At 43.3% G+C, this 24,149-nt stretch overlaps 1 protein-coding gene across 2 annotated transcripts in view; it reads left to right on the top strand.

Moving 5' to 3' along the window:
* MCPH1 (microcephalin 1) overlaps nt 1–24,149 on the top strand; it is a 279,100-nt gene that overhangs the window by 15,358 nt on the left and 239,593 nt on the right. For both annotated transcript variants that reach the window (XM_066603603.1, XM_066603613.1), the window contains exon 9: nt 8,322–8,434. In XM_066603603.1, coding sequence (XP_066459700.1) covers nt 8,322–8,434 — 113 coding nt within the window. The remainder of the gene's footprint in view (nt 1–8,321; nt 8,435–24,149) is intronic.

The following is a 24,149-nucleotide window of genomic DNA, read 5'->3' on the forward strand; positions in this document are numbered from 1 at the left end:
CGTACTCACCCGCGCCTGGCGGCCCCGGCTCTTTGATGTGCCGGCTGCCGCGCAGCCGGCGCATGCGCAGACCGGAGCCGCCGGCCAGGTGAGTGCGTGCCCCGCAGAAAATTAGAACATGCCGCGGTTTGTTTGCCGCGCGAGATTTCGCGCGGCCAAACCGCGGCCGTCTGCATAGGAGTGCGTATTGTAATGCACTCCTATGCAGACTTTCAGCGGCGGAAATCCCGCAGGAATTCCCGTGGCGGGATTTCCGCTCGTCTGCAGGCGGCCTTAGGCATTCAATAAAAACGACAAATATAGTTTCTGTAAAAAAAACAAAAAACACAACATTTCTAGGTTTTTCGCTACATGAGCAATATTGCCTTGTGCAGCCATGGGTCTTTGTTTGTACCATCTTAAGATATTAGTCCAAATGTAATTTGATAGGCAGTAAGGTACAGATTTGTACATATAGTCTATGTATATGTTGAGCAACTCTGCAGATACAGTAGATAGTTACAGCCTGTACTGCAGTTCTGAAGGCCAATTCTATTCGGGATTCACAGTCTGTTCAGTGTGCATGCAGAGCTTTTATTACTCGCCATACACTGTGAAATGATGTTCAAGGGTGAACGTCTTTATTTGGCAAACTCTCTTAAGCAAATTGCCCATCACATTTTAGAATTGACAATCACAAGTATAATTAGAATTAGTCCTGAGAGCTGCTATAATACTGATATACCTCTTATTTTGACCAAACGATTGCTCACATCAGTGTCAAAGGCTTCATCACGGATTTCCATGAAAATCACGGGTGATATAGCGTGTCAGAGTGCCTAACGGTTCTGAACAGGACCCATTATAGTCAATAGTCTGTTCAGGTCTGGCACTTCCGCATTTGCCATTGTTGGGTTCCTTGGATGGAACAAATATGGAATGCCAGTGTTGATCTTATGAAAGAAAATATATTTTGGTAAAGTTATTGCTTTTATGATTTTTTTTTTTTTTTTTTTTTTTTTACAATGTAGTTTTATTAAAAAAAAATCTCTGATTTATTACGTCTAAATAATTATCATATCTTTCTGCAAAAATAAACCTGGCACATTTGCAAAGTTTTGGGTGTTTTTTTTTCCTCTACTGGTGTGAGGTGTTTAGTATCATTAAAAATATTCATTTATGTTGTGAAATTCAGTAACTATTTATTTTGAGTCTGCCACTGTTACGGGTGCTGCTGGGATCTGTGGTACTATGTACTCCTAGCAGCACAGTCAGGTGGTTGAGGGTTAATTGAGCTGGCTGGGTGTGGTACTTCCTGCTAGCTAATCTCCTGGATCTGTGCTCACATATAAACCCAGCTCCTGGTCAGTCTGGCTGGACCCTAGGGTGAGCACTCATGTTAGTTCTGTGTCCTGTAACTTATCAGTCATGTTCAGCTTGTTCCCACTCTGATCTATGTTTGTAAGTAAGTCTATTGTCTCTCTGCTTCCCCAAGATTGTTTGGACACCTGTAGTCCTAGTCGGCAGTACATGCAGCCCCCTTTTCCTTCCCCCTGTACAGGTGCAGCCTCCAAAGGTCTTCTGTCTTATTCTGGGTGTCAGTTGGTGTAACTGGACACTCCCATATGTGAGCTTGTGTAGTTCACTGTCTATTCCCCCCCGGTATGAGGACACATAGACTTGCTGTGAGTTCATCTGTGTGCATGTGACCTCTGAGTGGAGTCTGTCTGGCTGTGTGCCCTGTACTCTGTCCTGTTCCTGATGCAGCTGGCTGTGTGTCCAGTGCTCTGTTCTGTCCTGTTGCAAGCTTTCCTGAGTGATTTCTGTCTTGCTGGTTCATGTCCGTTTGTATGTTTAAATTCTGTCATTTTCGTGTCAGTTTGCTGCGTGACCTGCTATCTGTGTCCTGTCCTGTTGCAGCTTTCTGTGTGAACTCTGTCCAGTTCTGTTGGACTCCTGGTTAGTGTAGGGACTAGCGGTAGAACCAGGAGCCGTGAAGTGGCCCGCTAGCTTCCAACTTCTTGTACAACATGTCAACTAATACGTGGTATTTATATTCAGCTTATCTGTTACTAGTGGTTGCATTGTGGCTGCTGTATGCTGTGTATCCTGTGGTTCTGTCTCTGTCATGTAGCATGTGTATGTCTCCTGTTCTGTGGCGTGGCTCCTAGGTTCAGCTAGGGCCCAGATCCAAAGACCGCTGGGCTGCCCTTATTGGGGCAATGTTTCCCGCTTAGGTAGGGCCACGCCATCCTCCCGTGTAGAACAGGGACAGTTGCCTGAAACCTGTGTGAATCCCGTGTGACCCTGGTGCTACCTGTGTGCATCTATCCCAATCCGTTCTCTCTACCCCGTTTTGGGGTGCGATCGTGTGGGCTCCCATGCTTAGGTTGTCCACACGTTCGTAACTGCCACACAGTGGAGCAATGAAGAACATTGAAGACATAAATGGAAATTACATATTTAGTTTTCCTTGCATGGCATTTTCTTTTCCCTTACGCCCATGACATTCTTTATAAGAAACCACTTCCTATCTGGACAGGAAACTGGAACTTCCCAGACAGCTTTAACGTTAGGAACACCTTGCACCTCCTCAGTCCCTCCTTCTTGGTCCCTGATCAAATACATGAAGGCTGCTAAAGAGTGGAGAATCATCTCAAATATTTGTACAATTCCAGAGCTGAACTAAAGGACCAAAATTAACTAGCAGAATGGTGGTTTAGATGGCTAGTTAGAGCTGTTCAGCTAGCTTTATCATTTGTGGGTCTGGATTTCCCTTTTTGGCGTGTTTCATTAGGGCAGTATCTACCTTGTCGGTGGAAAAACAATAGTGTATCATTTGACCAGGATTGCACAGCTGCCACCTGCAGCTCTCAAGGTACGTTTTTATAAACCCTATAGACTAAATATCCAGTTAGTGGTTCACTTAGGTGTTGGGAGCAGAATCCTTCAGCCAATAGCTCCTTCCCTTGTAAAGATATTGTCTAGTATATTTTCTCAAAGATGCTGTCATGGGTGTAAGGGAAAGCTTAAAGGAGTTGTACCAGAGTTGCATGTTATCCCCTAGCCGCAGGATGGGGAATAACTTGCTGATTGGCGTGGGTCACTGATGGGACCCACACCAGTCCTGAGAATGGGGTTCCCATGTCCCCCTCTCTCATCACTGCAGAGTCCCTTTACACCCACCCACTCACCCATGCAGGGATGTCACACAGAATGGAGTGCTGGCTGAGCATGCATGATCGGTGCTCAATTTCAATGGTGCTAACAAAAATACCTGAGTGCCTGTTGCTTGGCTATCTATGGCAGTCAAATTAAAAATGAATGGCGCGCCAGCAACCAGTGCTCCATTCAGTATCTTACTCACTGCAGGGGGTGCAGTAAGTCCACAATGAGGAGGTTGGGGGACACAGAACCCCCGTTCTTGGGATTTGTTTGGGGTCTTAGCTGTGAGATCCCCACCAATCATCAAGTTATCCCCCTATCCTTTGGATAGGGAATAACTTGCGGTTTCAGTACAACCCCTTTAACCCTCACCAGTAGTTTAGGACGAGTGCTGTTCTTTCTGCAGCAAAAGATCATTACAGTTTTGGACTAATAGAGCTTGTTCAAAAAATGAAAGTTATTCAATACATTATATGTACCCAAAATGCATTCTTATAAAAACTACAACTCCTCCTGCCAAAAAACAAGGTTTCATACAGCTACACTGGTGAAAATAGGGTTATGACTGCCAGAACACAAAAGGGTAAATGATTTAATGGTACTTAAGTGTAAAATAAGTTCTGTTACGAAGAGCTAAAAATGCACTTAAAAGGAATCTGTCACCATGTTTTGGTAGTCACAGAGCACTGTAACGTAGTCCCTGCCACACTGATTATAGTGATCTGTATGTATCTGTGCAGCAGTTTTGGAGAAATTTGCATTTTGTTAGAAGCAGTATCACCAAGAACTAGTCCTTGATATGTGTGAGCTGCAGGCTAGCCACATGGACCCTGCCCTTCAGCCATTGATTGGCAGTTCTCACTATGCACATTAATAGACAGACAGCAGTTAATCAATGGCTGGAGGGTGGAATGGGTGAGGCTAGTCTGCAGCTAACTAATATCCAGGGCTACTCTAGTTCTCTCTGCATGTGCTGGTATTGATAAAATGCAAGTTTCTCCAAAACTACTGCATAGTTACACACAGCAGACATATCACTGTAATCAGTCAGTCTTCCACTGTGCTATGGTGTTCTCCGATAGGGGTTGCAATACAATGGTGACAGGGTGTTTTTAAGGCAACTAAGTTCTAAGCTAAGTAATATTTTGATAAGATATTCAAAATCTACAATTAAAAAATGACATTTTTGTGCAGATTTTTTCCAAATTTACAGTCACTATTGGGAGGGTGGGGGGAAGGTTCTAATTATTTACTGGTAAAAATAACTTTAAAGGAGGGAATAACATGGTCTAACAGATTAAGTGCAAAAAGGGTGAAAAAAGCTTAAATAAAATATTCAAAAATATGTGTTCTAAGAAAAATATGTAATGTTTATGGGATCTAAAATATCCCCCTCATGGATGCATGAATCTTGCTTAGGAGAATTTGGAATATAGAGTTTATTCCCATCTCTAATGCGATCTGGTAGATTCTAGTTTCCTGTGTGAATGGGAGGCTGTCTCTTAGAGGTGAAGTCATGGGCTTATGGATAACCAGTTACAGTAAGTAATCTCAATGTTTCTCCATTGATTTCGTGATTGTCCTCAGCAAGAGAAACCAAGTAATCTTGTAGAGATATTTTTTAATGGCTAACAAAAATACATGATATAGCGAGCTTTTAAAAATCTCAGCATGCTTTCTCAGGCATAATGGAATAGATCCGAAGAGACATGCATATAATATATACACACACACACACATACTTATGACAAGGCACAGACATGGATGTGATTAATTTGCACTTAAGGCAACTTTTACACAGGCTACAAAATCTCGCTACAAAACACATGTATGTGAAGCTCGTGGTTTCTAATGGGTTCTTTCAGGCTACAAAACATCTCTCATGTGAAAGAATCTGTTGAAAACCATGGGCTTCATACATCATCGCTACAAAACACATGTATGAGAAGCCCATGGTATCCAACAGGTTCTTTCACATGAAAGATATTTGTAGTCTGAAAGAACCCACTGGAAACCATGGGCTTCACATACATGTGTTTTGTAGCGTTGATTTTGTAGCGCGTGTGTAAGAGGCCTAAGAAAATACCACAACAGGATGAGCAGAGAAATGAATACTTAAATAGTCCACTGATAAAGATGTGAAGGTTTTATGGTCTCTGAATTTGTGTTAGAGGGTTACCAGGCCAGAGTGTTATCTGTGCTATAGAGTTCTCATACTTCCCAGTCACGCATGAATCCTCTTGAACAATTTATGCCTCTGTTGAAAGTGTCAAAAGTTGTTATAAATTTGTTCTAAGGCTTTGTGATTTGAAATCACCTTTTAATATGGTGACTTTCGTGTGCTCTGTTATGTCCGTGACTAGGAAAGTGCTCAGCCACCGGTAATTCTGTCTTTCTTTTTTTAAGGGCTTGTTCAGATGAATGTAGTTTTGCGTGCTGCTAGCCACGCACAGAACACGCTTTTAATAGAAACCAATAGGTTCCTATAGAAGCGTTCACATGGAGGTTGTTAGCTGCGTGGGGTTTTGTGCACCTAACTAAAGACAGGACATGTGAGTGTAAACTCGCATGTTGGCTCCAAGGTGTGGGCAAAGATAGGACATGTCCTATGTTTTCTGCATGCTTTCCATAGGCTCCTATGGGAGCCTTGAAAGCACACAGCCCACACCTCGGAGCATGTGAACGGGCTGCTTCAGGCAGCTTGAAGCAGCTCGTTCACATGATCTTCACAGTGAGCTTTTCTTGCTGCTAGCAGCGCTGACAACTACGCTCATCTGAACAAGCCCTAATGGTGTGGTAGTGAGACCTCATCCTCACTTTCAGTTTTTGGCCTGTTTCTTCAATGTAAAGGCACATGATTAGGTACACAACATCAGACGTGGACCATGTGAATGTCCCCGGGGTCTTTTAGTCCCGTTGTGTGTTGGGGATTTGTAGCCTGTCCGTGGTCAGTACATGTGAGGAGGTCTTGCAGCTCCTTACATTACAGGGATAAGTTCCTTTTTGTGTGTCAGAAGGTATTGCACTCCTGATTATAAAGTTCCTCAAATTTGGGGGTTGCCTGTAACCATTGATTTTGATTTATGTTTCCCCTTTATGTTTTAATCTGTAACCACATAGCATAAAATAACCGTGTGGCACAAAAAAAAGCATATTTTACTACTTCTGTATCGCATTAGGCTTCAGGCCGCCATATCAACTTGTCAATGACCCTCAAAGAGGACTTTCCCCACTAACGTCTTTGATGTTGTGGTCAGTGTTGACCGCAGCATCTAAATGATTAAACGTCTTCATTGCAGCTAGTTGTTGCACTGCTGGCACCCAATAGGTATGGAGTATGCCTATATCCCGAGCCCGCTCCATACACCACCTCGACCACATGACATATTTTATGTTCTGTCAGAAATGCATTGTATTACTTTGTGGGTGTCATAGCAAAGTGTCCCCCAACCTGAACCCTGCTGCAAAGAGCCTCTCCGTCTGTGCATTATATGGTTGTTAATTCATTTAAATAGGTACAATTTAATGCTACAATTACCTGGTAGCAACCCTCAGGGGCAATAGGTTGGGGTTCTAGTATCCAGTTCATTCGCTGATTGCTGTCCATCTTGTCAGGTCAACTCTTTTATTACTCAAAGACATATGTACAAACTCCATCTAAAGGCATTTAAAGCATAACTACATTCAGAGTTTGAAACTGTTTTGCAGCTAATATCAAGAGTACAAACTAAGCAAGCAGGTTTGAAAATCAATTCCCCGAGAACTTCAATACTATATACCAGGCAGAGGGGGTAATACAGATAGAAGACCCACGCTTACACATTTAAGTTGGTCATAGATATGGTTCTGCAACTTAAAGGGGTTGTCCCGCGCCGAAACGGGTTTTTTTTTTTTTTTAAACCCCCCCCCCCCCCGTTCGGCGCGAGACAACCCTGATGCAGGGGTTAAAAAAACCACCCGCACAGCGCTTACCTGAATCCCGGCGGTCCGGCGTCTTCATACTCACCTGCTGAAGATGGCCGCCGGGATCCTCTGTCTTCATGGACCGCAGGGCTTCTGTGCGGTCCATTGCCGATTCCAGCCTCCTGATTGGCTGGAATCGGCACGTGACGGGGCGGAGCTACACGGAGCCCCATAGAGAAGAGGAGAAGACCCGGACTGCGCAAGCGCGGCTAATTTGGCCATCGGAGGGCGAAAATTAGTCGGCACCATGGAGACGAGGACGCCAGCAACGGAGCAGGTAAGTATAAAACTTTTTATAACTTCTGTATGGCTCATAATTAATGCACAATGTACATTACAAAGTGCATTATTATGGCCATGCAGAAGTGTATAGACCCACTTGCTGCCTCGGGACAACCCCTTTAACAGGAAGAACCTCTAACTTTTGTTTTACTTGGCTTTTAATGGAGTTCTTAACATTGCACTTGACCACAGAGAAGATGACACTTTTAGCATGCGAAAGTAAAGGGCAAACAAAGACTGTATTGATTCGTTTTAAAAGCCAAAGTAGAGAAATGGAATCTTGAATGCTGGCATGCAGAGATGTACTGCACAGCGGGAGAGTCCTGTAATGGGCTTTGAATCCTGAAGCTCTTAATCATAGACTCGGATACATCTTATCTATTGCTAGTTTTAATCTGGATCAATAAAACTTTTTCTCTGCATTTTACTTTGTTGACCTACGAGATGGTTTATTGTGTGAAGAGCAGAAGATCATGAAATTAAACCTTCCTTTCAAGGGTTATGGCTTTTCCAAGTACTTTTTGTACTATGCATAGTGAGATATGAGTGAATACATACTAGCAGGGGTGCTTGAAGCTTTGACCAGGGAAGTCTACAGGGGTTAGATCTAAAATGTTCTCCATCCTTTTCAACACTTTTATTCTTACAGTAGATTGATCTTTACAGCTATGCCCGATACAAGATGACTCTTTGCATGAAATCTTTGCATCTCTCTTTGTAGGAGTCTTGCGTTTCTTCTACATGCTTGTCATACTTGTGCAAGAAAATAGATGTAATGGCGTTCCATGTTGTTTTCAATGTCCTTCACATGATCGGTTGGGGCAATCATAGTCCATTTTGTCAAGATTGTTCAGTACTGCAAAGTGTTAAATGTGCCTTCAAGGTTTATATTTTTGAACCCTAATTAGATGTTTCATTTAATGGATTTCTAGGTATTGAAAGTAAAACTTCAGCTTCTGATGCAATAGGCGGACTGTCTGAAATGTTTAATGAACAAAGAAATAAATGCACAGTGGAATCAAGGAAAACAGAGAAAGGCAGAAAGGTCAGTTGAACTGTAAATTACTTTGATTGGTCCTTTTTTAGTGTTTTGCTCAGCAGTGGGTTTTTGAATGTGTAGCACAAATCTGTATTGATTTGGTAAAGTACTGAAGCAGTTGAATATGCTGCTAATGCCTACAGCTTATTGACTTGTCTCTTCTGAACAGCAATGACAAAGCTGTGGGAATAATTTGTACATTGTATGCAATGAGAATAGAGGTGAAAAGCATAAAAAATACATAAACGAGTTATTACTTTGCTGCCTACTTTCTACAGTAAGCGCAGAAACATCTGGTATATCATGGTAATTGCCTTAACTACTTAAATAACCTATTATAAGAACTCTTATAAAAGTGTAAGCTAGGTATATGTAAAAGACGCAAGGTTTGCAGCAGCAGCTGGAAGAATAAAGAAGTATTGCCTATAAACTGGTGATAAATGTTCTATATTCTCAAAGTAAACCTGAGTAGTCAAATTAAATCATAAAGCGAAGATGTAAAATTCTGTATATGAATGTAATTTTTGCTTTAAACAGTGCTTCAGCAAGTCTAACTTCATATACGACAGTATACAAAGTGACTTACAATACCTGCAACAGATGTATCCAGCAAGTAAAATGGCCTAGCATTGTTTGATCAGCTTATATGTATAGCCAGCTTTAAGCAGTCCATATGTTACGAAGGTGCTCATTTGACTCACAGCTATTCCCCCACCCGCCGTGCACATGCATGCTCGGCTAAGTGTGTGTTCTCAGTGAGAAGAAGACGGTAAGCTGCCACCATACTCCTAGGGGAGCAGCTTATCTCATAGAATGGTAGAGTTGGAAGGGACCTCCAGTGTCATGGGGTCCAACCCCCTGTTCAACGCAGAATTCACTAAATCATCCCAGACAGATGTCTGGGCAACCTCTGTTTGAAGGCTTCCATTGAAGAAAAATTCACCACCTCTCGTGTCACCCTGTTCTGCACATTGATCACTCTCACATCAAAAAGTTTTCTCTAATACCTAATCTGTGTCTCTTCCCTTTTCAGCTTCATCAAATGGTTTCTAGTCTTTCTTTCTGCAAATGAGAATAGGGCTGATCCCTCTGCACTGTGCCAGCCATTCAGATATTTGTAAACAGCAATTGTGTCTCCTCATAGCCTTTTTTTCTGCAAGCTTAACATTCCCAGATCCTTTAAGCGTTCCTCATCGGACAAGGTTTGCAGACCACTCACCCTCCTGCTTGCTCTTCTCTGAACTTCCTCCAGTTTGTCAATGTATTTTTCTTTTAATTGGGGTGCCCAGAACTAGACACAGTATTCAACAAAAAGTCTGGCCAAAGAAGACTAGAGGGGGATAATTACTTCATGTAATCTAGACCCCATGCTTCTCTTAATACATCCCAGAACTGTATTTGTCTTTTTGGCAGCTACTGCTGCATCACACAGTTGACTCATGTTCAGTCTGTCATTTGTTAGTATACTCAAGTCATTTTCACATGTGCTGCTGCTTAGTCCAATTCTTCCCATTCTGTAAGTAGGACTTTTTGATTTCTCCCTGTTAAATACCATTCTGTTAGTTGTGGCCCCATCTAGATAATTTATAAAAATGTGAACAACACTAGGCCCAGGACAGATCCTTGTGGTACCCCACTTGATACATCCTTCCAATTGGATGTGTAGCCATTTATGACCACTCTTTGAGTACAAACACTAAGCAAGTTATAACTCCACCATTTGCCTTGTCGATCCCATATTTGGTCATTTTTACAAAAAAGGATGGTATGAGATGCTTTGTCACATGCTTTGACAAATTGGATTTGTCTGGCATGACGTGTTTTTTACAAACCCATGCTGACTTTGGTTAATTACTCCATTTTTATCCAAGTACTTGTATGCATGCTGTTTATTATTTTGTTTAAAGATCTTTCCCGGTATAAAAGTCAGGCTCGCAGGCCTGTAGTTTCCTGGATCCATCTTCTTCTCTTCTTAAATACATTTAATATTCCTTGATCCACAGTGTCAAATGTGTACCGGGAAAACTTCATTGAAGGAATTACTACCCATGGGGGATAGTGCAGTGGCCGCCTATGGAAGCTTTATGATCGCAGCGGGCGGTGTTTGGCTAGATAAATTCATGTAAACAGACAAGTGACTCCTGCATTAAATGTAGATGTGATTTCTGCTGGAGTCCCCATACACATATCCCACAGGTCAGAGCAGTGTTTTTCAGCTTTCATGGTTTATGAGAGCAGAAGACCCACCAGAGTACTTTTGTTACAGGAAACACAGCAGCTCACGTGGGTTCATGAGGTTGCTAACTGGACCTTAGAGGAATAGCAACATCTGGCATGTTCTGATGAGTAACGGGATCAATTGTTTTAAGCTGATGCTAGGGTTTGTGTGTGGTGCAGATCGCATGAAGCCATATACCCCAGTTGTCAGCAAGGCACTGTGCAGAATGGTTGGGGTGCCATACTCATGTAGGGTGTGTTTTTATGGCATGGGTTGGGTCCACTAGTCCGCCAAAACATGTCATTGATTAGTGCCTGCTATGTTTCATTCCTTGGGGACGATTTGCTGCTTTTCGTTGACTTTATGTACCCTCATAATGATGTGATATTCTACTAGGATAATACACCATTGCATTGGGCCCAGGTTATCCGGAATTGGTTCGAATAGCATTTTGGAGAATTCCTACAAATGGTGTGGCCTGCACATTTGGCCAAAATTAGCCCAATTAAGTATTTATAAGATGTGATGGATAGGTCCACCTACACCCAATATCCTGCATCTACAAATACCATAGTTGTTGGTAGCTATCCAGGCCACATGGCTCAACGTCCCCACAGATACCTTCTGTCCTATGTGATGGCCCTCCAGACCATCACACAAGCAGTAGGGGCTATATGCCACTTCGCAGCAAAGGCAGGATTGAGGCGGTCACCTCTAGATTTACAGATATGAACATGATGATCTTCACTTCCGAACTAAACCTGGATTAGTTGCTGAAAATAGCCTGGTTCCACTCCCTAGCAGTCCAGTTTTGTCGTTAGCGACACCACTGCGAATGGAGGCGGTGATGGGTGTCCAAGGCATTACAGGTAATGGGCTCCATGAGAAAAGACATCCTTCAGCCAAGCTCCTGGAAATAGTTCTGACAGACACATGGGCCTGTAACAATTATGCCCATGTTTATGGATGGCAGACAACGAAACAGTTGGAGCTGCTCGTGCTTGTCGGACAATCAGGCGATCCTCTGTATTGATGGGCTGTTGAGGGCTCCCTGAGCCTGGTGACCTTGTGTGCATGTCCTCACGCATCCACTGACCCCAACACCTTCTAACCGTCTGGTCAGAGCGGCCCTGGTGGCAGGCAGTGCATCAATACGATCATCCAGCTTCTTGCATTGCAATAATGCGCCTTCTCTTACACTCTGTTACCTGGACAAAATCACTTCACTTGCATCGTAGAGACGTCTAGTGGTCAACAAGCTCTACACAAATGCAAAAAGAGGTCACTACACACAAGTGGCCTCCCAGAGCATTTTTATAGGCCAAGAGTGGCTAGATAGTTCATCTAATCATGTCACAACTCTAATAATTTGCATTTCTGCCTGAGATGTAACTGCATGCCGAGTTTTGCAGCAAAACAACAAATCTTAGCTGCTTGATTTTTTTTTCTTAAAAAAAGAGTGTTTGTCATATAACCGGGAGGGGTTATCTGTAGATTTAATGAAAAATCTCAACCTTCAAAGTAAAATGAGTACTACACACATCAGTTTATTTTTTTATATTATTCCATGTACCACAGTTTTGGAAAACATTTAGCTTGACTTCCTCAGCCACTCAATAAGCAGTGCTCTGTATAATTCATGCAAAGCTGTGAGTATTATTACTCTTGCAAGTAGGCAATAATTTCTTGGTTCAGCATTGAAGATGAGCCTAGACCGTCATGCTAAGTCCAGTTTTTTCTGTTGTACACTTCAAAAGCTTGTGCAATTTATCATTAGGAGCCCTAATCTTACTGCATTCATTTTTATGGGGCAGAGAGTATGGTGGTCATAAACTGGAGGTTGAACCTTTAACCGCTTTCATGTACACATTACGACATGAGGTTTTGGGCCCTTGCATACAGCCATATTACAGATATGTCCTGCTAGAGGAGAATACTGCATGTCACACAGTGCATATGGGCGCATGAACCATAGAAACTCGGAGCTGCTACCTTGTACTCCTGAGTAGAGCTGAGCGAGCGTACTCGCTAAGGCAAACTACTCGAGCGAGTAGTGCCTTATGTGAGTACCTGCCTGCTCGTCTCTAAAGATTCGGGTGGCGACGGGGGAAAGCGGTGAGTTGCGGGAATGAGCAGGGAGGAGCGGGGGGGGGAGAGAGTGAGAGATAGATCTCCCCCCGTTCCTCCCCGCCCCCCGCCGGCATCCGAATCTTTAGAGACGAGCGGGCAGGTACTCACATAAGGCACTACTCACTCAAGTAGTTTGCCTTAGCAAGTATGCTCGCTCATCTCTACTCCTGAGTTCTCCATGTGCGCCGACCCGTAGATAGATGGGCAGGATATAATGCAAGCTTTGAATAAGGTTCCATTCAGACTAGCATGTCTCCTGTTCGGTAAGGATTCTGTTGCTGTTTGATGGCAGGAACAGCATAGTCTGCAGTGCTACTCTTGCTGTCGTAATAGCAGAACTCCGATGGCTCTACATTTGTAAGTGGATCTGCCATACCTCCGTTGACAACAGAAGCTGTGCTTCTACTGTAGTATGAAAAGAACTTAGTAACACAGAGGGAAGGACTCTATAAAAAGGCAGATCTGTGTGGTATGAAGTGGTGGGACTGGTGATGGCCGTCATACCAGTTTGCAATGTTCTATAGAGTATTCACAACTGAGTAGATTTCTTATTTGTCAAAGCTTGTGTGGTAGAGTAAATGGAGCTTACTGTGTGTAGGCAATCTTTATTACATGTTCTTTCACACCCAGCAGTCTGTACATCTTTCACTTTTTTTGCAATTTGTATTCATCTTCTTGCTTAGCTTTTAGTTTCCCTTCATGAATAAATTGATATGATTTATGTGAACATGACTGCTTGTGTTCCAACATGTGTTAAGCGAACGTCGATGAAGCATGTCTAAATGAAGCCGCTAATGGCGTTCATCACAGCCGTTGCCTTTGAAGACAATACATGATATTTTTCACTTTCCGCACTTTTATTAAACATTTTGGTTTTCACTTATATTCATTCAATCTTTTAATGTATTTTTATACTTCATAAAACACATTGTCTTCCACAGGTGGAGATTATGAATTAGCTAATGGTTACGAGCTCCTCTTTTGTTTCCTTTCATTTTAATTATCAGGCAGTGTTAGATAGCACTGGTATAAATGTGCAAAGGAGATTCCTGTACAGTATGGAGAATACGGGGTTATTGCAAATCATCCTCCCGATTTTAAACACTTACATATAATGACACTGAGATGTGTAATTTTGATATCAGTGGAAACAAACTCAAAATGTTTCATTTAGCAAAACTGTCTAACCGTAAGGCCGCTCTCAGCTTTTTCCTGCTAACCGCAGTACAGCGCCGCCATTGATTTCAATGAGGCTCTGCAGGCCTGCACTGAAATGCAACGTTTCTAATGCCATTTGTTTCGAGCGATCCCGTTTATGCGTGTTTTAGCGCTTTTTAACACATCTCATCACCCATCACAATGATGGAGTGCAGTAAAAAGCGCTGTCAAACACTGTACAATGCTTTGGAAAATGCCACTTGAAGTTTCGGTTAAATGCCGTGATTTTGAGCAGCATTTTCTGAATGCATGTGTAAGAGCAGTTTATTGCCGGTCCTTAAAAAAACAAAAACAAAATACTGCATTTGAAATTTGCTAGTAAATGTGATAAATTACTGCTAAACTTTTATAGTTTTCGGAGTCCTAAAAAATAAAATAAAACTTAAAAAATGATTGCAATATAATGTAGGCCTATGGGAAGTTTAAATATTACCAATTTTGTGGTGTTTGGCTATCTGTCTTACAGGGAGAAAAACTCCACGTTTTGAAAATTGCAAATTTTTCCAAATTTTCAGTAAATTGATTTTTTTTCTTAATAAAGACAAAACTTTTTGTTGACCATTTACCACTAGCGTAAAGTACAAGATGTTATGAAAACAGTCTCAGAATAGTATTGATAACTTTTGAATGCTTTTACTTATCACATAAAATGACAAATGTTACATTTGAAAAATAATATATGTACATCACCCTGGAATTAATTGCAAATTATACTAAAAGTAATAATTAGTAAGTGGCACATAATGCTGCTATTGGATAATGCTCGACAAGAACACACAATTTTTGAGCTGGCACACAGAGTCTCGGCCATGCTACCCGGCTTCTTGATCCTGCTAGTTCTTTCATGTGCTATGCATTTCTCCCATCCTGCTGCTTTCATTTCCCACACTGCTGTGTTCAGTATCAGGATGCTTGTCTCTTGTTATGACAGGTACTCCTTCATACATATGTGGACATGTGTATGTCTTCCAATGCATTGGCCACTTCTGCATTTCTTTTGAACTTAATTTCATTGTCTGCTAGTAATTAGGTTCAGTTTTTCTAAGGAAAACCTAATCTTTGTTGCAAATCATTCAGTGATGTTCAGTGTAGCACACTGATTGATATTCACAGCTTGACTTTAATATTTTAGGCTGTTAGTGCTGATACATTTAATTAGTAAAATGTTTTTAGACAAAGAGACATAGCTAGAAACTTGTCTCATGCTGTTAAGTATCTATATTCCAATGCAGGCTGTGGCTGCAGGCAAGTATTCTATTAAGATCTGACGGAGGGGCTTTTTCATCAGATGAGCTCGTATCGTATGTCCTATGTTTACCATATATATAGCTTCCTTTTAAATAAACCTAAATATCCAATTATAAGAGCTGAGGTAGTGTCACACACTCCTCTTCATAGCTGTATATATGTCTCATACAGTAGACTTCCAGCTACTGGACACAATGTATCTACAGAAGCCGCAGGACGTGCCAGTATATAAGGTATTCACCAAATCGGCCAATAAACTCATTTTTCTGTTTCTTCATAACACATTTATTTGCAAGTGCTGTACCTGAGAGCGATATGCTGGAAAGTCTTTACAAGTACGCGAGTGAAACATTAATAAGTATATTTGAACATTCTGTTTGAGGTTGCTGCTATCAGCAAATGATTCATCTGGAGCTTCTGAGAAAGGAACTGAAATCAAATTGTTGATTCTCCAGTGTTTTAATGGCCTAGATTCCGACTCTTCTAAAGTGTTCAATTAAGGCTGATGCAGGTTTTTTTCTAAGCAGCTAACAATAAGTACATTCTGACAATGCACGGCTATCACCACTAGGTTGCGCTCTTGGATTTATTATCCAGTCCCCTACTAATTGATCTGGTGACAGTGTTGTTCTTCATGCTGGGAGATTTGATTTGTGAAAATGTTATTGTTATGTGGTCGGTATCTGGTAATTAAAAGTTTCTAAGATCTGTGTATTCTCTGCTAAGGAACTGATTTTAGTATTCTATCTTGTGTTTTTAAATAGTTTGTATTTGTACTTTTACCTGTTTATGAATGTTGGTCTGAAGTTGATCAAAACAGCATACGATGTGATTGACATAGCCCGTTTTATTTACGTAGAGATGATTGTGAACTAATGTTTGTCCGCCCAATCATCTGCTTGTGGAAGGTATGTTCACATATAGTATAAGGCCTCATATATCCACGGGCAAAATTGAATTGTGGAATCCGTGCGGATGATCCGCAGTTCAGTATGCCCATGGACATTCATCGGGCATCCGCAGGTAAATAAATACCTGCAGATGTCATTTTTGTTCCATTCATGCTCCATTTTCTGCGGTTTATTGCACGGACGGCTTCCATTGAAGACAATGGAAGCCGTCCATGCCGCGGATCCGGCGAAGAGCAGGTGATTTAAAAAAAAAAAATGGCACACCCGCCGTGCAGAAGAAAGTGGATCCGGCCACAACAGAGAAGACCCGCACGGGCAGCCAGACAGGTGAGTAAATGTATTTTTAGGCCTCATGGCTGCAGGCACAGGTGGAAACCGCTGCTTAATACTACTCTGCGTGCCCGTAGACATGAGGCCTAAATGCTGTGGATTTTCCATGCGGAAAATCTTCCATCTTGAAATCTCATGTGCTCGGCTTGTGTTGTAACAAATCTGAGGCTCGTGGTGTGGGAGAAAATCTGCTGCATGCCAATTTATACTGTGAATCCAGTAAAGTAGAGGGAGACGGCACATCCAGCAAGTGAAGAGCTTTTTACGTCATTACATCAAGGCTATCTACACGGACAAGCGAGATATTGGGCCGAGAAACTCACACTGGCGATTGTGATATTGCCGTGAGACGATCGCAGCAAAATCGTATTTCTTGTTCACGTGATTTTTCACTGTCAGCGATGCTTTTTCCTAAAAATAATCTTGCATTGCTTCTATCTGCAAATAGGAGTTTGTAATGTGAAAAACGCATCACACAAACACTACACGTTCATGTGCTGTGATGCGATAAATTGGAGGCCTCATTGGAAAACATGGCCGAGAAAAAAATTGCAAAGTGCAGAAAGATAGGGCAGGCAGCAATTTTTCAAATCTTGCAACATCGCAAATAGGAATGAAGCCATTGAAAAGCATCGGTTGCATAATTGTGCGTTTTCTCCCACAATCGCATCGCTCTAAAATCGCGCAATTTTCTTGCAAGTGTGAAGGCAGTTTTAGGCTGTATTCACAAGGGCGTTTTTAAAGTGCAAGTCCTGTTCGAAATAGACAGAACTGAAATGGAAAAAGATCCCATTCACTTGATGAATAGGTTAATTCACACATGAATCTGAGTTTGGAACATCCACTGCATGGCCTATTTTTGACTCTTGTGTAATTCTTGTTTAAGAGTCGCCCACTATGTTCTATAGGAGCATTAAAAAAAAAAATCACACGCAAGAGCATACAAGTGCGATCCATTATTAATGCATGTTACTCTGGGGATCACATGAAACAAAGAACCAGAAGGTGCAAATTTTTAACGCCGCATGAAAAAAGGATGCCAATCACGTGAAAATCAAAGAAACGTATGAAAATCGCACATTGGTCATTGGACAAAATCGCACTCGCCTGCGTGAATACTGTATTAGCAACATTTCAGTTCCTGTGAACCGTACTCAGTCCAAGAGAGGTGCACAAGGACTGAAGCGGTGCGAATACTGAAATATATTCACTTGCTGGATGTGCTGGCTCCCTCGACTTTGAATTTTGACTTTTTGTTAGTTTGGAGCGAGCCCCTTGTGAGACGTGTCTCCCAATCTCAGTGCTGCTCTATACATTTTATTTATCAGTTTAAGCTGTGGATTTTCAGTGACTATTTCACCTTTCCAAATCATGAGGTGAAATCCATGCAAAATCCACAAAACACATGCTGACTTTTACATGGATTTGCACCAAACTTTTCTGCTGTGGAAAGTCTACTACACATGAAATGACCCTGTAGGTGCTGCCGACCACCAGACAAATGAGCAAATGCAGCTTTTGTGTAGCGCAGAAAATAACTGTAATTGTAGCCTCTTAACCTAGCGTGGTTATTTGCTGGACGGGTCTGGAGAATTACTTCAACTTTTCAGCTAAGTGGATGCATATTGATTGATGCTCTATCTTCCCCACTTTGGATGAATAGGTGTACAAATACACATTGCTTATTGACTCTGCGTCTTTATTTGTATAGTTACTCTCCTAATGAATTCAGTTTTGACCTGTATTGATTGTGTTCTTCATTTATTCATACTAATACCGTATGATAAATGCCAAAGTAACTGTCTGTCTGTTACTTTTTCACAGCTGAACCGCTAAAGTGATTTTGATGAAATTTGGCAGGGAGATAGCTTGCATCTTGAGGAAGGACATAGGATATGTTTTATCCCCAAAATTTATAGAGTTCTCTAGAGAGCGCGACAAGACAGATTTATTTGGTGATGCGTAAGCACACCTCTGCTCTGATGCCACGCCGTTGGGCGAGGTGGAGGGGAAGGGGGTGCACGTCATAAGTTATGCCAACACATGATGGCAGATGTCGTTGCCGCACGTATGTGATTATTAAGTCCTGCGGAGCGGAAGGGAAAGGGGTGCACATCATAAGCTAGGCCTCCCCAAATGAGCAGACACGTGAGGGCAAGTGGCGTTGCCACACATGTGCAATTATTAAGTTAGCAGGAATACCCAGCGTTGCCGGGGATTAAAACTTGAATAAAAGACACATTAACATGGATTGAGATTTTAAAGGAAATCTGTGTTGCCCATAGCAGCCAATCACAGCGCAGCTTTAATTTTACCCCAGCAGTATAAGAAATACCAACCAATCACAGCGCAGCTTTTATTTTACCTCAGCTGTGTAAGAAATGAAAGCTGGGCTGTACGACACAAACAGATTTTGCCCTACAACTTGAATGAAAGACACATAATAATCTTATTTGTATAGTGCCAACTTATTCCGCAGCGCTTTCAAGCATGGGAGAAACACAGACAATTACATGTGATATACAATCAGTTTGAAACAAATGGGGTGGGGGTGGTACAGGAGGTACAAGGGAGGGATGAGGCATGGGGGAACACAGGCAGTATGGGAATTATATGTGGAAATCCGTTATTAGAAAGTAAACAGGGTGGGGGCAGTAATGAGGTGCAGGGGTAGAGGTCGAATGTGGTAAGCCGGGTGGAAGGTGTGGGGAGCCAAGGGGAGGGGCAGGAGGACTAGGTCAGGAGATTTGGTATGCCTCCCTGAAGAGGTGAGTTTTTAAGGCGCATTTGAAATTTCGTGCATTGGGAATTGTCCAGGTACGTTTCACCTCAGCAGTATATGAATACATTAAATCGTGAATTCTGTAATGTTGTTCATAGTACAGAGGAACTGATAAGTAGGGTTTATTCTGAACTGCAACCTAATAAGGGGAATAAAGAATGGTTGTGTCAAAGGGCAATTTTGGCACTAACTAATGAACCTGTAGGACAGATGAATGAAAAAATTATTTCACAAGTTGAAGGGGAAATTGTAGAGTATCTGGCGGTGGATAATGTTATGGACACTGAACAAGTCACCTCATACCCTGTAGAGTTCCTAAACTCTTTGGAATTGTTAGGAGTGTCTTCCATAAGCTGAGGTTAAAAGTTATGTCACAGAAGGGGAAACATAAAGACAATCACAGAAAATGGTCATATACTTACTGATACAGGAGGGCAGACAACTGCATCCCCTCAACATGCAGGTAGCAAACTACCAAATGAGGGAGCTAATTACACTTGTGAGGGACACCAATGAGACAGCCACTCACACAGACTCTTAATATAGAGGGGGGTAGCTGCTTTGTGTATACTCCCACACAGAATAGATACAAAGTGGCAGACCTTCTGATACACGTAGTGCACAATGCAGACCATCAACCTAATAATGACGCCATAATAGTTCAGCGGGTTGCCCTGCACCTCAAAAAGGGAACCACATTGGTACTGCCACCCTGGGCTCCCCCTGGCATTTTAAAGCCACACTGCATTTGAATAATAATAAATGCAAGGCATTAGTTGGATTTTGGCCAAGATACATCAGCTCACTAATCGCGTCAAGGTTCCTTGCTTATAGTGAGTCCCTACACTAATATAAATGTCACAGAAGGAGAAATATAAAAACAATCACAGAAAATGGCCATATACTTACTGACTAATGAGGGCAGAGAACTGCACCCCTCAACATGCAGGTAGCAAAATTAGCTCCCTCAGTTGGTAGTTTGCTACCTGCATGTTGAGGGGATGCAGTTCTCTGCCCTCCTTAGTAAGTATATGGCCATTTTCTGTGATTGAGGTTAAATGTTGGTGTTCGGTCCTATTAACGCGTAATATTGATGCTCACAGCACACGATAAGTTACACACCTGGGGCAAAATATTGTAAGAGCCATTATTAAAACTGGAATAGTAAAAAGAGAGTGCTTTAATTCCATGCATTCTGATACTACAGACGGATTTGCCTTTGTAATTCAAAAGGCTAGAATTTCCTCAAAAAATTGCATTTGCGATGACTATCAGTAAGACTTAAGGGCAAACCCTTAAGGTAGCAGGTGTACATTTAGAAAAAACCATGTTTTTCTCATGCGGTGGTGGCTCATGTGTAAACAGCCCACAAAACCTTTATATCCTAGCAAAAGATGACAAGAACAAAAATGTAGTGTACAGAACTGTGCTGACATAGCAAATTGCAGTTACATTTCTTTCGCTATTTCAATTTTTTATGTTTCAAAATACAGCCAAACACAGATTAGATTACAAATTCCACCTGGACGAAGTCACAGGTAACAAGCAAGTCTATTTTTTAAGGCCCTTTTACGTGCGGGCAGTAGTGCAGTATTTGTTCACTTGTTTACTGCTGGTTTTTAGCCAGCATAAAAATAGTTGTCAAGCCGCTTAAAAGACATTCTATTGTAATGGAATTCCTTCAATTTTTTGAGTGGTTTGCAGACTTGAGGGAATAATCAATGTACCCATTGTTTGCCTTGCATACATAATGAGTATGTTGTTTGCTCATGCCAGAAGAAGACAATGGAATCCTATTTACCTATGGTGGTTTTTCACGCCTTTCAAATTATATTAATAAAGGTTATATTTTGGGTTTGCCAGTGGATTAGTATTTTATTTGTTTTACGGATCAATAAAACAGTATTTCCCCCAGTCGTCTCCACGACAGCACCAATGAGATTGCCTCCTCCTGGTAGGACAGGAACATACTGAGAGGTTAAAAGCTCCCCCCCTTCCCCACTTTCCTCAGTGTCTTCCTGTCCTGCCAGGAGGCAGGATCTATGAGAGGAGCTGGTGGAGAAGCCAGCGAAAGCATACAGGCGGATCGGAAGGCAGTGGCTCACCCTGTCATCCCTTCGCAGCCAGACGACTCCCGGGACGCCACATCAGGGTGGTAACCCCCGGGCCAGGTTCCTCCCGCGGCGGCCCATGGGGGGTTCAAAGCGGGAGCCTCAGTCCCCCTCGTCCTCCGGCAGAAATTACAGCGCGGCGCTCCAGGAAGCCCTTTGACGGCAGGAGGCGGGGCGCCGCATCTCACGTCCAGTCTGCATTAGGAGCGGAGGGGGCGGGGCTTAGCGCAGGAGCGCGAAAATTCAAATAGGAACCTGAGAGAAGCCAGAACACCAGCATCACAGGTCGCAGGGTGTCTGCAGCACTGGTATAAAGATGAGTGCTCCAGCCCCAGAGACAGCTGAAACCTCAGCCTCAGCGGCCGTAAGTAGCCAGTGCGGCAAAAATACAATGCAAATATCCAGTATGTTGTGTATGGAAAAATTGCATGTTTACCCGCAAAAATGCTTTGTTTGTCAGGGGGATAAAAAAGACATCCCCCCCAGAACAAAACTGCGAAAGTGCGTGGAATGCGGGACGAGACTGCCAGCCACGTATCAGAGGCCTCTATGCAAGGCATGCGTGGCTAGGCTAGTCAGAGAGGAATCGGGGGGATTCCTGGATGACGTTAGAAAGCTGGTGAAGGAAGAGGTTCAATCAGCTCTAACGTCACTGCCGGCACCGCCAGCGAAACGCCAAAGAAAGGCATATGTTCCCGAGGAGTCTTCTGATTCCGAGAACTCCATCGGATCAGAGCAAGAGGAGCAGGCGGCCGAAGAGTCCTCAGAGGAGGAGGACTACAGGAAATATTTGTTCCATCAAGATGAATTGACGGAACTAATTAAATCAGTTAGGGCTACGTTAAAAATAGAACAGCCCAGAGAGCCGCGGACCCGACAGGATGAGATATTCAGTGGACTTGGGGAGAGGCGCAAACATACCTTCCCGGTCCACAAAAACATCTCTAAAATAATTCAGAGAGAGTGGAGTAAACCAGACGCAGGTTCCTACTCCGCTCGAGGCGTAAAAAGGAGATACCCCCTGGAGGAGGAAGCTTGCGCAAGCTGGGACGAAATACCTAAGGTAGACGTCCCGGTGGCCAAGGTAGCCAAGAGGACGACTCTGCCCTTTGAGGATGCCGCACAGCTAAAAGACCCCATGGATCGCAAGGCAGAGGGACTCCTAAAGAAATCATGGGAGGCAGCGGCAAACATCCTTAGGCCAGGGATCGCAGCCACTTGCGTGGCGCGGACCCTGGGGGTATGGTTAGAGCAGCTGGAACTACATCTGACCAACAAAACGCCGAGGGATCAGATCCTTAACTCCCTTCCCATCCTGCGCATGGCCACTAACTTCCTAGCGGACGCCGAGACCGTCAAACTCTCAGCAAAAGCCACAGCCCGCGCTAACTCAGCCAGAAGGGTGTTATGGCTGAGGTCATGGTCAGGCGACCTGGCCTCGAAAAACAAATTGTGTGCCCTCCCATTCTATGGCCAATTTCTATTCGGACCGGACCTAGATAAAATTCTAGAGAAGGCGGCCGACAGGAAAAAAGGGTTCCCTGAGGAAAAACCACAGAGAGTGAAGACCTTTCCCCGGGCCCCAATGCAGCAGCCCGAGGCCTACCGAGGCAAGGGCAAGACAGGCCGCTGGAGTTACCCCAAGGGGGGCAGAGGAAGGAATATCCTCTTCAACCCCCATCAGGGGGAACCGAAGCAAAGACCCTGACGCCATCCCTGTAGGGGCAAGGCTGGGGAGCTTTGTGGATCAATGGGCCGCAATCTGCGGGGGCCCATGGATCCCAAAGATCCTACAGCACGGATACCAGATAGAGCTGGTATCCATCCCCAGAAGGAAATTCATTACCACGCGAGCCCCAAAAAAACAGCTACATTTACTAGGGCAAAGCGTGCGCGACTTGCAGCGGTTAAACGCAATATCTCCCGTACCGCGAAACGAGGAAACCCAGGGCTATTACTCCAGGCTCTTTTTAGTAAAAAAAACCCGGCGGGAAACACCGGACGATAATAAACCTGAAAGACCTGAACACCTGCGTCCGATACAGGAGATTCAAAATGGAAACCATCTCCTCGACAATAAAGTTGATCCCCAGAGGAGCCTACATGGCGTCCATCGATCTGAAGGACGCGTATTTTCACATCCCGATCCACAAAGATTCACAGAAATACCTGCGGTTCGCAGTGGACATGGGCGGAAGAACAGAGCACCACCAGTTCAGATGCCTGCCCTTCGGGATATCCTCAGCTCCCAGAATCTTTACCAAGATTATGGCGGAGGTAGCCGCCCACCTGAGAGAAAAATCGATCCTAGTAGTACCGTACCTGGACGATATTCTATTAATAGCAGAGTCCAAAAAACTCCTAACCAAACATCTGGAGACAGTGCTACAACTTCTCCAATCATTGGGATGGATTATAAACTGGGAAAAATCCAGCCTAGATCCCGGCAAGCAGAAGACGTTTCTGGGAATAACTCTCGACTCAGAATCGCAATGCTCCTACCTACCCGAGGAGAGAATACAAAAAATCCGCAGAATAGTCAAAACCTTCCTACGAAGACGATTCTGCACAATTCGGGAGGCAATGTCTCTTCTGGGGAGCTTGACATCATGCATCCCAGGAGTAGCATGGGCCCAGGCCCACACCAGAGCCCTACAGGCCGTAGTCCTATCCTCGTGGGACAAAAGGCAGTCCTCGCTAGGGGCAAGGATGTACATCCCAAACAGGGCAAAAACATCCCTGCGTTGGTGGACATCCCCAGAGAACCTGCGGA

The sequence above is a fragment of the Eleutherodactylus coqui genome, chromosome 1 (assembly GCF_035609145.1).
Source record: "Eleutherodactylus coqui strain aEleCoq1 chromosome 1, aEleCoq1.hap1, whole genome shotgun sequence".
In the NCBI taxonomy this organism is placed as follows: domain Eukaryota; kingdom Metazoa; phylum Chordata; class Amphibia; order Anura; family Eleutherodactylidae; genus Eleutherodactylus; species Eleutherodactylus coqui.